This window comes from Lissotriton vulgaris, chromosome 12 (genome assembly GCF_964263255.1).
Source record: "Lissotriton vulgaris chromosome 12, aLisVul1.2, whole genome shotgun sequence".
NCBI lineage: Eukaryota > Metazoa > Chordata > Amphibia > Caudata > Salamandridae > Lissotriton > Lissotriton vulgaris.
In genome coordinates, this window is record NC_141700.1 from 541,939,357 (window position 1) to 541,953,996 (window position 14,640).

At 42.1% G+C, this 14,640-nt stretch overlaps 1 protein-coding gene across 2 annotated transcripts in view; it reads left to right on the top strand.

Moving 5' to 3' along the window:
- Window positions 1-10,599: 10,599 nt before the first annotated feature.
- ARHGEF11 (Rho guanine nucleotide exchange factor 11) overlaps window positions 10,600-14,640 on the top strand; it is a 1,046,032-nt gene continuing 1,041,991 nt past the window's right edge. For both annotated transcript variants that reach the window (XM_086945337.1, XM_086945338.1), the window contains exon 1: window positions 10,600-12,034. In XM_086945337.1, the coding sequence (XP_086801463.1) occupies window positions 12,000-12,034 (35 nt within the window). In that variant the 5' untranslated portion in view covers window positions 10,600-11,999. The remainder of the gene's footprint in view (window positions 12,035-14,640) is intronic.

Here is a 14,640-nt window from a genome sequence, read left to right on the forward strand (position 1 = left end):
TCGAGTGGTGGATATGTTATTCAGTTATTTGGATGGAGAGGGGTAGGTGGCGGGATAGAAGTTTGTATTTATATAGTGCTTTCTTCCCCTGATGGGTTTTGAAGCACTTTTTTTGGCAAGTAGCATGCTACTCTGGAACCCATAAGGATTAGTATAGTGAAATATGAAAGTAAGTTGAGTGGTGGCTGTGTTAGTCAGTTATTTGGATTAAGAAGGGTTGGGGAGGGGTTGAAAAGGGAAAAAGGTTTGCATTTATATAGCGCTTATAACCCTGATGGGGTGTTGAAGTGCTTCATTGGCGAGTAGCACGCTACTCTGGAACCCATAAAGGATTAGTGGTGAATTAGTATAGTGGAATATGAAATTTGAGAAGTGAACATGTTAGTCTGTTATTTTGATTGAAAAGGATAGTGGAGGGATAGAAGAGTGAAGGATTTGAATTTTTTTGGGGGGGGAGGTCATAGCAGTATGAGGAGACTTTTGGTTGAGTACAAAAGGGGTTCTGGAGGGGAAGAGTCAGAGGGAAGAGTTTAGAAAGGTTTGTTTGGTTGATCGGTATAGTAAAAGAGGTGTCAGATGATGCAAGGAGGGCTAGAGTAGGGGAGAGTCTAGAAACGGTTCTTTTTTCGGGATCTTAGTCGTGGCATGGATTTGGGATAAATGAGAGAGTGGATGTAGAGGATATATTGATAGATGTATAGGGTGAGAAATAGGGTAGTGCATTAGAAAGAGTAGCAGAAACAAGTTTGAGAGGAGTCAGAAAGTTGGGCTAGAAGATATATTGAGAGAAGGAAGAGTACTAGAGGAATAATAACAAAACAAAGGGAACTGTTCATGAAGGGTGGCGAGAGAGGAGAATACTTGAAAAGGAGAAGGAGAGGAATACCAGAAGAAAGAGAGGGAGGGTACATAGAAAGGAATAAAAGATAATGTGGATAGAATGGAACCAATAATGAAAGAATACATGAGGAGACGATAATTGAGACATGAAAATTGAAACGTGAAAATGAAGAATAAGAACATTTAGTAGGGTGGAGAAAATTTATGAATCAGAGGAGAACTGGATTAAGGAAATTTTGGAATAATAAAAAATCTGGAACGCAGAGAAATTATAGGGCAAACAGAAATAATGGAAAAGCAAAGAACTTTAAGCCTGCAAATCCAAAAACATGAAAACGGCACATTCCAATATCTGCTGCCTCAGCGACTGTGCCCTATGGCAGAACCACATCATAAACAGTTGCAAAAACATTACCATAAGAGTTACACTTACTTCGATTTCAGAAAAAGAACGGGTGGTAGTTGCATTGATTTTTATCAGAAGGAAAAGGAATAACCTTTACAAAATAATCGTTTCGAATTTCAGGTTTCAAAATGGCTGAGATTTCATCACCGATTTATCAAAGCTATAAAAATGGAAGATTAAAGATATAAAAATGGAAGACGCAGGATTCTTTTATCAGATTTAGAATTTTGTAAAGGGTGCTTCTCATACTCAAATCCATGAACAGTTTATTTTTTTCTGTGACACTGTATTACAAACAAACGAGTCACTCTGTAAGATTTCTGAGCCAAGAGATGGTCACGTGCTGCTAACCCAGACCTGTAAATACTGATCTGTCTTTGGAAATAATGTCTCCTTCTCTGGAAAATAAACCAGGACCTGTTGTTTGAATGGTAAACCAGACATGCGTGCCCAGATAGTAAGTATTATACGGACTCCCTGTTGTACTGGAGGTGCGGGCGTCCACTGGCACACACCAGGCACAATATCACAGGGGCAGGTTACCTATTTATTTTTACAACTCTGGCTTGAGCAGTGATGATAAAGACGTAAGGTTTCCACTTAAGATGCCGCCAGACTGAATGAGGCCATGCCACAAGCCTCACCTGTGGCCAGTTACTGATTAACCTGCCCACACAGCACAGGTAACTGCGCTTCATTCTAAGCGATGAATATTGGAAACCCTGCTCTCTTCTCATGGGCTTTGTTCTTTTGACTTTGCCGCTCAGTTGCGTTTATAAAGCGCTTCCTACTCCATAGGAGGGCCCTAGGGGCTTTCTGTGGACGAGTGTCCAGTCACTCTGCTTCCTTTGGAACTGGGTGCTAAAATTAAACTACTTATGTACTCCCTTAGCCCAAGTGCAACTCCTCTCCCAAAAAACAGTGAGCCCAAAAAGAAAAGCAGAGTCTCAAACACGGCATGTGCTAAAGCAAACGCCGTGTTTGAGATTCTGTTTTTCTTTTCTTAACAGTGCACAGCTGCGGGGCTGATTGTGGGCCTTTGAGTTAGTATTCGTGTTAATTGCAGCCCTTGTGTGCTGCCATTCACAAGAATACTATCTCAAAGGGTCACAATAAGCTCCGCAGCTGTGCACAATTAAGAAAAGAAAAGCAGAGTCTCAAACACGGCATGTGCTTGAATGGGGATTTCTATATGCTGTCTTGTCCAAAATGGGAATTGGGCAGGGGTTTCTGCGATGGGTGCAGCTGTTATATGCTGATCCGGTGGCGTGGGTCCGCATGGGGCGCACGATATCGGAGCAGTACCGAGTGGAGAGGGGTACGCGTCTGGGGTGCCCCTTTGCCTCACTACTATTTGCACTGGCCTTGGAACCTCTAGTGTGCATGGTACGATCTGGAAGAGGCTATAGAAGACTCCAGCTGGGGGAACAGGGCACCACAAATGGTTATATACTGACGACCTTCTGCTCTTCTTAAAACATGCGGAGAGAGTCCTACCGGGAGCAAAGACCATGATGGAAGAGTTTGGAGCATTGTCGGGACTTAGGGTAAATTGGCAGAAGTCCCGACTGTTCTCACTAGAGGAGGGTATGCTACCACCTGAGGGCCTAGGTGATTTGTGCTGGGAACCCTGATGCTTCCGATACCTGGTAGTGAGAGTATTTCACTCCATTGTGGATGTGCAAGAAGGGAATATAGGAAGCGCACTGCGTCCGCTCAAAGACAACATGACATTCTGCAGAAAGCTCCCCCTTTTGGTGATGGGTCCTATCTCTCTGTTAAAAATGGTGGCTTTCCCTTGGTTGCTGTACTTTTTTACCACGCTGCTGGTGTGGATATCGGGAGCTTAGTTCCGCCACCTGGACTCATGTATCTATGCATTTATATGGGGAACGGGTAGACGGAAGGTAGCCCTTAGCACGCTAAAAAAAAGGATGCTGTCAGAGGGGGGCCTCGCCGTGCCTGATATGGAAACATATTACCTGGCAGGGCAGTTGCAGATGTTCATGCAGTGGGTGTCGGGGAGCCTAGCAACGGACAGGGGGGCGCCTCCCTTCACCCTGGACAGACAGAATGTGTTCTGCACCCTATTGGGGACAGCAAAACCACAGCATATCCGAAGCAACGGATATAGAGTGATACGCCGTTGCTGGGGTAGGTGCCTACAGAAGACTAGGTCACGATGCCCATATTCACTGGAATTGCCGCTGATGCTACTGTGGGCACTCCCACAGGCAGGAGCCACGAAGGTGGGAGATCTATACCGAGATGGGGAACTACTCCCCTTTGAGGAGTTTAGCACTGAATGGGACATCCCAAGGGGGCACTTTTTACTTTACCGGGCAGTCACGGGGGCACTGAGGTGACACTGGGGCAAGGGCATGACAGAACCGCCATGACATTCCACCTGCGAATACATAGGCCTGGCAGGGGGACCATAAAATCTGTAACATGCCTATACAGGGCCATAGGGCGGGACTCTGCTCAGACACTGGATCGATTGTGATATCAATAGGTGGAAAACATTGGTAGACCACTAGAAAACAGGAACTGGGAAAACATACTAGTACAGACAACTAAAGTATCCAGAAATGCACGCTTTAGCCTGATTAGCTTTTACATGCTCCACCGAGCACACATAACACCAGAACGTATTAACAGGTTCTTTGATAGAGAAGATGCCAAATGCCCAAGATGTAATGAACGAGCAGCAACTTTTATTCATATGATATGGAGCTGCCAGTCCCTGAATCACTATTGGCAGGAAGTAACACGAGAGACAGCTAGGATAACGGAGAGGGTAATCCCATTGATACCAGCACACATCTTGCACAGCCTGTTCCTCACACAACCAAAACTAAGACCACGGATAGGTTTCTGGACCTCGGCTTTATACTGGCAAAGCAGGAAATCACTAGCCGATGGAAGGCGCCGGACGGCCCCAACATCCATAGATGGAAGTGAAAGCAAGTGAAATGGGTCTTGCTTAGAAATGCGAAAAGGGGCGTGGGCAAGTTGGAGAGAGCTCGGGCATGGGAGGTTTTGATGGAAGAAATGAGGAGCTGTGACCGAGAATCTGAGGCCTCCACTCCTGAGAGACCGTCACAGCGCGGGAGCCCCCGACGGCAAAACCAGGAAGGGGTGATGGAGCAGGCTCAGAGGGACGGGGATGCATAGCACCCTTGGCACTGAGAGGGACTGGACCTGGAAGAGAGGCGACAGAGTAACGCAGACACACAACATGAGGAACAGTGGAAGTGATTCATAGAGCTCCTCAGCTGACTTTAGGAGACAGCAGTGCCTTTGGATTGGGTTGCAGTTGCCTTGTTGGGGGGAGGGGGAGGGGGGAGGAGGGAGTCTAGAAATTGCATAGAAGAAATTTATTTTTTTCTTTTATTGTTACTGTACAATGAGTGGGCAAGACTCAGAGACAAACTGTCATGTATATGTAATGCAGGTAACGGGATGCACCGAGACAGAGAATGTTAATATTTACCTGGAAAGATGTCAGAGCAATATATGAGAGATATGTAAAAGGCAATAAAGTGTGTTTAAAAAAAAAATGATGACGTGGGCAAACTAGCCAAACAAGTTTTATGGTAAGCTGTCAATGTGTGAAATCGGGCTATGATTATAGAAGCAAGGCGTAAATACAACTCTGCTATGAGTAAAGCTAAAAGAAATTGAGATGGTAAGATCTTTTTTTTAAAACTTTTTATTATTGAAGTTCTTGTATCATAGTTTCAATTAGTAAAGAGAGAGAAAAAATGCATATATTGACAACCAAAGAAAACATAAATCATAGTTTACAGAATACAATTTCCAATATTACTCAAAATATGATTTCCAAATTTTGTCAAATTTCCTTATCCCCCCAATTCGCTGTGCATAACGAAATTCGCTTATTCTAACATTTCTCATTTTCTGAAGCCAGGAATTAAACGTAGGAGCTTGTGTTAATTTCCAATTCTGAAGCACCAAAGACCTTGCTACTGCCATCGCAATAAATAATAGTTTAACCAACTGTTCGAGCAAACCGAGATCGGTATCATATCCATAACGTATTAATTTGACGTTATAGGCAATCTGAATCCCACAATACTTTTGTAAATATTTGAAAATCTCATTCCAAAAAGGTACAATTTTAACACAGTGAGCTGTAGTGTGGGACCAATTAGCAGGACTGTATTTCTTACATCTAAAACAGATGGCACTAACATTCGTATACATTTTAGAAATGACGGCAGGAGTTCGATATAGGAGCCATTTAGTAAAAAAAAAACATTCTCCTCCAATTAGAGCCTTGAAGAACACTAAAATTCAATTTGTTTATACATTTCCAGGTATTCATAGTAAGAACATGATTCTCTTGTTCCTGCCATTTTTTAATGACTCTTGTGCTGAGATCTAATTCAGTATGTTGAGATAAATAACGTTTCAATGCTCCTTACTCTGAGGAATCATAAACAAATCATCCCACAACTGACAAGGAGAGTCGATCATTCTTGGCTCAACTTGTCCCAGGACTTTAAAGATCAAAGCATATGAATTGGATAGCAAAAAAAATCCTGAGGTTAATTGCTGCATCTCTCCTGGTAACAGCCAGGCCCCTTCTCTTAAGAAATCTGAGAGAGTGCAAAATCCAGCCCGCTCCCATTGGAAAACAATATCTGCTCCGATTTTAATTCCCAAAAAAATGAGAGCATTCCTTAGAGGAGTTGTAGAATTGAACTGCGGGAGAGAATGTCTTTTTAGAAGAACGTAGCGATGTTTAAAGAACCAATACAATATTTTATATCGGGTGAGTTTTGGCGATTTAGGGATGTGCAGTGGACCTGGGGTTTGAACCTCTTGACTAATTTGGTCAAAAAAGAAATTAATAAATAATTTTGGACTCTGCATTCCTAATTTAAATCTTTCTAAATATTGGGCGAAACATCCACTATAATAATCTCTAAGGTTAGGAAGAGATAAGCCTCCCAGATCAGTATCTATGTAAAGTGTCTTCATTGCTATCCTGGGACGTTTTTTAGCCCATATAAAGCTTGAAAATAAGAGATGGTAAGATCTGACTAGATATGCTTGCAGCTAATTAAAAAAATGACAATCGGTCCTTTTGGCGTGTTGCAGCACAGGCTCGCACAGAAAGTAGGAGAACTTATCACCATCACATCCAACCTCACAGGTGGGTCATTCATTTGACCACGCTATATGCTACAACAAATCCCGGTGACTAATCCCGAGTTCAGTCCAGGTGACCCCCATTGAGGACACGCTTGCAGCTGATGCAGGAAAGACAATATAATACTCTTTAGCCTTGAAGATATTGACCTGTTAAAATCAGCCAAGGCCCCAGGGCCTCACAAACTCCTCGGCGACCTGTATGAAACAGAGCCCCAAGTTTGGACAAGCTACATAAACTAACTATCAAATGCCATTCGGTTGGTGGGGAAATTCCCAATTCTTGGAGAATGGCGGAAATAAACCAATCTATTAAAAGGCGATGCCTGCGTCCACTCCAACTATATGCCAATAAGCCGTACAGACAATTTACAAAAGATCTTTGTAAGGCAAGTCCTAGATAAATTATTAAAGTGGGTGGAAGAAGAGTGAATCATGTCTCCTCTCCAATCTGGATTTCGCCCAAAGACAATTTCCTCTGAACAGGTCTTCAGATATGCTACCTCTTACTGGAAATATGCTCTATTATCAAGACAAAAGATCTATGTAGCTTTTGTCGATCTTAGAGCAGCATTCAACCTTAGTCCACCTGAGAATCTGTGGGGGGTTTTGCCAAATATGGGTATCCATGGCAATCAACCTCAATTTGTTGTAAAGCTCTACACTAAGAATTATGTTCAGGTTCGGTGGGGAAGCAAGGGAGAAATAATGGAACACATTCCAATCATGCGTGGAGTACTCCAAGGGTGCGTTCTTTCCCCGACGTTATTCACCCTCTACAAATGACATAGTGAAAGTACTTCTATATTGTATCAATGATTCTCCCACTCTGAACAATAGAAGAGTTCCCTTTTACTTTTCTCAGATGATTGCTCCTCATCACAAAACACCTATGTGGCTCTAACTCCTGATCAGCAAATGTCTAGATTTTTGTATGTCAAGGGGCTTAGTGCTTAATGTTAATAAAACCAAGTATATAGGGTTTGGGGCAGGACCCACCAAGAACTACGTTAGTCAAGCTCATAGTGAAGTACTCGAGAGAGAGTACACAGCTTTGACTATTTGGGGGGTCAAACTGAAAGATAAATTGAAATGGGCAGCTTCACTCACTAAGAGTACGCTGTTAATTGAACACAGATCCAGTGGCATCCAAAGGTGGTACAAAAATACGAGCTCTTACTCAATATCACCGGCATTGGAGGTCTATCGTGCAAAAGCGCTGTTTGGTGCCAAGGTCTGGGCTGTACTGATACTCTCCAACTTGCCACCGCTGAGAACAATTTCGCACAGAAGTAGGTTTCTGTACCGACCAGTGTCCACCTTAGCCCACTCTTTTTTTACCTATTCCTAAAAAGAATCTCTGATTTGGTTTCACTTAAGCCTCTAGTGTATTGGGTCTGCTTCTGGTCTACACCCGAGTTTAGTGACTATAGGGATTGCTTCAGGGATTTAGTAAGTACTACAAACGCTATGTGGGTACCCTGGCTAAAATTTGACTCTGATTTGTTCCATAGGCTGGGCTTGCAGAGATTGTGGGATGAACCGAACTTCCTTTGTAAGGCTGAGCTTGGTGGTTTGAAATCCCGCTATTGGGCGTACATCCACAAGCATTATGTAATTAATGGGGTCATGGGTCATCTGACAAATAATTATTTGGAATTCAAGATTACCCCATGCTTTAAACCATTCTAGTCCAAACTGGGGTGGCGTAATGGGCAAAAGAACGATGGATTTTACCAAGATCTTTTGACTGGGGGAGAATGTTTGCATTGTCAGCATTCCGTCCATCATTTGTTTGCTGTAACACTTTTTGCCCTAAGTGGAATGGGTATGCCCAGACGTGGGGTCCTTGCTCACTGTGCCACTGGATTCAAGCTAGCCTGGCTGAAGAAGGGTGACATACCCTGAAACCAGTCTCAGGATGCTTGTTTCCGATCTAGGGAGGACCTGGCCTGGCAGTTCGGTCTGGACTGTTACCATGGGCACAGGGTCAAGACTGATTTGCATATGACTCGGTCCAAACTGGGGTGGCATAGTGGGCAAAAGAAGGATGGATGTAACCCAGATGTTTTGACTGGGGAAGAATGTTTGCATTGTCAGTATTCCGTCCATCATTTGTTTGCTGTAACATGTTTCGCCCTAAGTGGGAGGGTATGCCCAGAATTGGGTTCCGTGCTCACTGTGCCACTGGATTCAAGCTATCGTGGCTGAAGAAGGGTGACATACCCTGAAACCGGTCCCAGCATGCTTGTTTCCAGTCCAGGGAGGACCTGGCCCGGCAGTTCGGTCTGGACTGTTCCCAAGGGGCACAGGGTCAATACTGATTTGCATATGGTTGGGTCCAAAATGGGGTGGCGTAGTGGGTAAAAGAACGATGGATTTAACCTAGATCTTTTGACTGGGGGAGAATATTTGAATTGTCAGCCTTCCATCCATCATTTGTTTGCGGTAACACATTTTTCACACAATTTCCCCGCCATTAGCTAAGAGTTTGTATGTGCACTTTCGGCTAGGCATTCTCCTGCTGTGATCTTTTACAAGTAGCGTGTGGCCTGGATCCTGAGACCGAGGTACTTATCATGTTCTTTTGCCCGGAGTACCCGAGTTCTCGTCGACAGTGGATTTGACTAATCTGTCTGAAACTGGAGTAACTAGATATTTTGAAGCCCAGAGACTTCTGAAAAATTACAGTTCTGCCTTAATTGTGTTTGCAGTCAGCCATTTTTTAGCAAATGTTTGTTACAAACGCAGTAATATCTTATTACAAACTGCTTCATGATCACTAATGAGCACGGTCAATACTCTGGATATTGTGTACTGTTTTTCATTCATGCAGATCCCTTTAGAGCTTAGAATGTAACTCATACTCTGCGTTCTTGTACCTAGTTTTATGATGTATGTAGCATTAGCACTTCCTGATTATGGCATTTTTCAAATTTTATTTTTAATCGATTTTATCTTAAGATGATTGTTTTTATCTTTGGAGATGAATGCGTACTTTTCATGAACATCACGACCCTACAGCAATCCATAAAATCATGAATTTTTATGTACTGTAATTTTTTTTTTATATTCATGCCATATACGCATTTGTACTGTTTCTATGTATACTTTAATGGTTTTTCGACAACCGAATAAAGTATTTTACTACTACTATTCCTACACTAGTAATAAAGTAAGCAAAGACAAGGTTTCCAATATTAAAAAAACAACAAACGATTTTATAAAAAAATGCATATTTATGTTCCGGTTCCCAGCCCTACCAGAAGAATGTTAAACATAACAAAACCAAATCGCCAGCAAACCCTTGCATTTCTGTCTTCCTCTGTCACCATAATAAGGCCCTTTTGGAATCCCACTCTGCAAGGTAGTCAGCCACTCCAGCTGATGACTCCAACTATTATCAAAAAATATTTTGGAATTCTATATTGTTTCGTGTACATTTCAACAACGCACTCCAATCTTGACACATGTATATATTTATATAAACACATTATGTTTAAATCTCTCCTGAGTTGGGGTCAACTATAATCTGATTGTATATGTTCTAGAAAAAGTCCACCTGTTGCTCCCACCCTTTCTTGTATGTCTAAAAACGGTTGCCGCGTGGCATATTTTATTTGTATTTAACCGTTAGTGTATTTCAGTTTTATGTGTTGCGTCTACTTTACTCAACACCCATTGTTTTGACTGTTGGCATTGGTTCACTTGTTTGTTTAGCATACATACGCCCCCGCCCCTCACCACACAAAAAAAATGTCCCTCGTGACGACTTTCTACTTTCGGTTTCTATTTTGTTAATTGTGCGGTACGAGTGAGGTAGAGAGAGCAGCGAAGAAAGCCCACAGACACAACTAATTACCCTCGGCAAACTATTCTAATCTTTTATTCAATTAAAACTCTTTGCTGCCCCTTTTATGAAGGGAAGAGAGGACGGAGATTGGAAGGGAGAAACAAGCAGGAGGAGGGGATGGAAGGAGGAGGGGGAGAGAGCACTAGATGCCGCTCTGGCTGACAGGGAACGCAGGGTCCGCCTCTCTTCCTCCTCCTCCTCTAGCAGTGTGTGGTTTGTGTTTATGCCAGGCCGTGGTCAGTCCCCCTCGATGTCGTGTTCAGCCAGGGGGAGGGGACACTGCAGCCAGGAGGAGGGGATAGAGAGCGAGCGAGCGAGCGAGAGAGAGAGAGGAGGGAGAGACAGCCGCAAACCAAAAAAAAAAAAAGCCCTGAGATTTTTTTTATCTTCCCAATCTGCACTACACAAAAAAGGAGAAAAAAAGCCCAAGAAGGAGCAATGTACTTGGGGAGACTGCAAGGACAACCTGTGCTGCTTTTTGGTTTGATTTCGTTTTTACGTTCTGGGATTTTTTGAGGGTGCTGTTTTCTGCCGTTGCCTCCGTTTTCCCCCTCGTTCTCTGTTGTGTGTTTAACGGGAGCTAGAGGGGGAGGGAGCGAGCCAGGGAGGGGAGCCACTGGGCCAGGCATACCGGACTAGGAAAGGCTGGGGATTCTAAAGGCCTGAACACTGGGTTATTGTGGTTGGGAGAGGTTACAGGGAGGAGAGGAGGGTGGGTCGGTTCTAGATTCAATTTTTGTGTTATTTTTTTTAAAACGGGATGCCCACGAGTCAGCTGGGACACTGCGGCTTCCCTTTTCTCCCTCTGCATGGGGGGTAGAGCGAAATAAAAAGGAAATGGTTTTGCCATTCTGGAGTTTGTAGATAGCAGCTGAAGGGCACCTAACGTTTCTAGATTAGCCAAATGTATTCTTGCTTGCCTAAAAATACAAATCGAATCGTGGTTATATTGTCATCAGTAATTTGGAAGCTTGGTTATGAGCGGGTACTTTTGGAAGTAAAATAACGTTGTTTTTCAGGGATTTTAGCACGTATGTTTTTTATTGGACCCAGGCATTTTCGTGAGTTAAAGTTTTCAGAAGTGCTTTGAGAAATTTGTCCCATTTTAGTGGTTTAAGCGTAAATCTTTTAGCTGCAGGGCTTGGATATGTACATATGTATGTTTTATTAATTTATTTACTTGTAAAACAGCTGTAGGCAACGCGTTTGGTATAAACATGCATACATCTATATAAATGCATGTCTATTTCTTGTTCAGTGTAAAACTGAGCATTAAGGCGATTCCTAAAACCGATATTTATGTTTTTACCTTTGCTTTTCCCTTCCCAGCAATAAAGACCGCTCCTAAACAGTGCCTTAAAGGTTACGTTGGGTTTGTGGTTTGTTGTTAAGAGTGTAATATTCAAGAGCACCACTTTTTCATGCATTTATTTTTTTAGTATGGGAGAGTAACTTTGAAATACACAGCACCCTCCCCTTTTTCGTACGGAGAAGGCAACTTATTTCTTTTTTTATTTCTGAATCCGTCTTATTTTATGCGGGAAAGTAAGAAACGGACCATGTTAACCCTAAAAATGAGAATGACCCTGCAGCTGCCAGGTTCATGAAACCTCATCTGCCCTGGAGAGCAAATGATTTTTGCCACACTGTCTTATCCTTATACTGTACAATTTTGACAGTCAAACTGGATTTGGCATCAGAAGACGATCTTCAGGAATCATGAGTGTGAGACTGCCCCAGACTGTGTTAGACAGGTAATTACGAACTTACTTCACTATTAAGCTGTATGATGATTCAGTTTTTTATATGGTGCATCGTGGTTATTTATTTTAAGTCAGCCAAAGAGTAAAAATATATTTTTAGATGATTCGTCAAGCTCAAGGTACCATTTTCCAAAGACTAATAATATTGTATTAAATGCCAATATTGTGTTCTTTGCAGATCTTCATAACTTGTATTTTTATGCTTCAAGATAGCATGAATGCAAAATAGGAGGTGGTGTGCTATAAAAATTAAAATTAAGCGATTTTGCCACTCAGTCGCCATGCTCCGATTTTGCGGGCGTTGCTCCTATTCATAGAACTTAACATTCTTTGAGTTTATTCATTGTCAAATTGTAATCATTCTTTATCAAAATTGCCCATTGCTGACCACGTGACTATCTTCTAAAGAGTGGTTCTCTGGTTTAAGGCCTTCCATTCAAACAGAATTGGAAAGAGAATTTAGGGCACGTTTGAGGACTCTTAATTAGGTCAATTTTTGTAGAATAATTCCATGGGTCATTGGTGTAGTTAAATGATGGTCTAAGATACTTTTTCATGTTTGTCATTTGAGGCTAGTTGTTTTGTTGGATTACACACTGGAAAGCTTGGAGCCATTAATGTGTTGGTCAGGAATGTCTGCTGAAGCCTCGTAGGTCATCATATAGAACCTCTATGAAATTTGTAAATCAGTGCACTTCTGACACCAATACTCCATACTCTGGCCACTGAATGATTAAGCTTAGATGGTTGCATCTTTCTGCAGTGACATAATGAGCACTAATCCACCTTGCATGTTTCGATGTTCACTTTTTTGTTTACGGTGTGTTCTCACCATTGAGAGATTGTTGATCGGAGTTCATATATATGTTGCTTTTTAAATTGTGCAGATGGATAGTTTTAACTTCACGTATAGCAAACGTTTTCAATGTATTACGTATGGACAATATGCTTCTTTCCTATTTGTCAGGACAGTTGACATACTGGCAGTAAGGTACCACAGAGACAGCATGTTGTGATATAGAAAATCAAAGTGACAATGTTTCAGCCTGTGGCCATAAGTTGTCTTAAGTACTAAAACAGGCATGCAAGAGGTCTGGTGTGATTGTTTTTAAGTTTTAGGTGCCTTGCACAGTACCTGAGTGTGAGGTTGATCTTGAGGCAGGCATCCAACATTATTCAGTCATTATTTTGCAATGCTCCTTTTACTTTGCCTGACTTATATTAATTGTGGTACACCGTTACAACCCTGATCATTGATGTTCTCTCTAAATACATTACTGTAGTTCCCAATCATTCTGTAAAAGGAGGCTTCATACCTTGGCAATGGTGTAATTTGGATAAATGGTACCTGTGTAACACAGTTGAGTGTGCATGAGGAGGTTGACCGAAAGTTAGTGAATTCCTATCATTGTGCAACTGAACATAAGGAAAAGTTGACTTTGTGCGCACATCAGCTATCTCAACAGTTTTGATAGGATCTGTGGGGTGGCTGTGAGGGGAGAGAAGGTATTTGCTGGAGTAATTATTAGTTACTGCAGAACTGATTTGGATTTCAGGTTATTGTCTTTGGTCCATGATGATTTTGTGTTTGGTTATTTGTTGAAGAGAACTGCTGCTTCACAATTGTAATTGATTTGCAATACAGCTGTATAAACCCTTCAACGTTCAAGCTATTCTTATTCAACTTAAGGCATGGTTATATCTCTTTTCACCAGCCAAATCATCTGTCCCCTTTACCGTATGAGCTTTATGAATTGCTCATAATCTGACCCATGCGTAAACTCCTATGTACAAATTGACCGGAAGGTCAATTTACCTGCAGGTATTCGATGCAGCGGGTAAATATCGGAAGCGTTAAATAGCTCAAGCTTTGTTAAAGTTTGGCAGGTCGAACCTGCCGAAATATACCAGGGTAAAACATACAGTATTTACCGTATCATGTGGACTTTGTTGTGTTAAACACCAAAATCTTCATGTTATTCCCCATGGATTTGTAATAGATGTTGTTTTTCACTCCTGATAAATAATGTATCTTGTGGTATCGTTATTTATCAGGGTGATAAATAATGCCTTACTGCTTAATCAGGGCTTAAGAGTCTGCTAAGAGCTATGGTGTAATGCAGCTTTTTTGTTGTTGTTGACATTGTTAAATCTTTCACATGACATGGAAATCCACTGATTGAGGAATTGATTAGGATTTGTATGTGCTGTGTCTTTGTTTCTTTATGAACATTAAGTCCAGGGCAGGGTTTTTTTTGTGGGTAGGAAAGGTGCATAGTGCTGGCGTCTAAAATGAAGAATGTGAGGAAAAAAGGGAGGGTATCTTCCTCTTGTTCCAACTGGAGATTGAAATCTGACACCATGGGGGGGCACCGGCAGGCTGGAGTTTAGTTCTTGACAGTATGTCAGCCTGAGTCTGTGCAAGAGCAGTTTTGTTCTAAATTATGGCTCAGACTACCTGGATGTATACTGGCAATATGCTTTTCGATTTTATTCGCTCAAGCCTGTGTGGGTGATATTGGAGAGATAGGGGACTTGGGGAGGTTGACCTTGTGGTGTCATAGTCAGTAGAAATAGTAGGCACTGTACATGTGTTA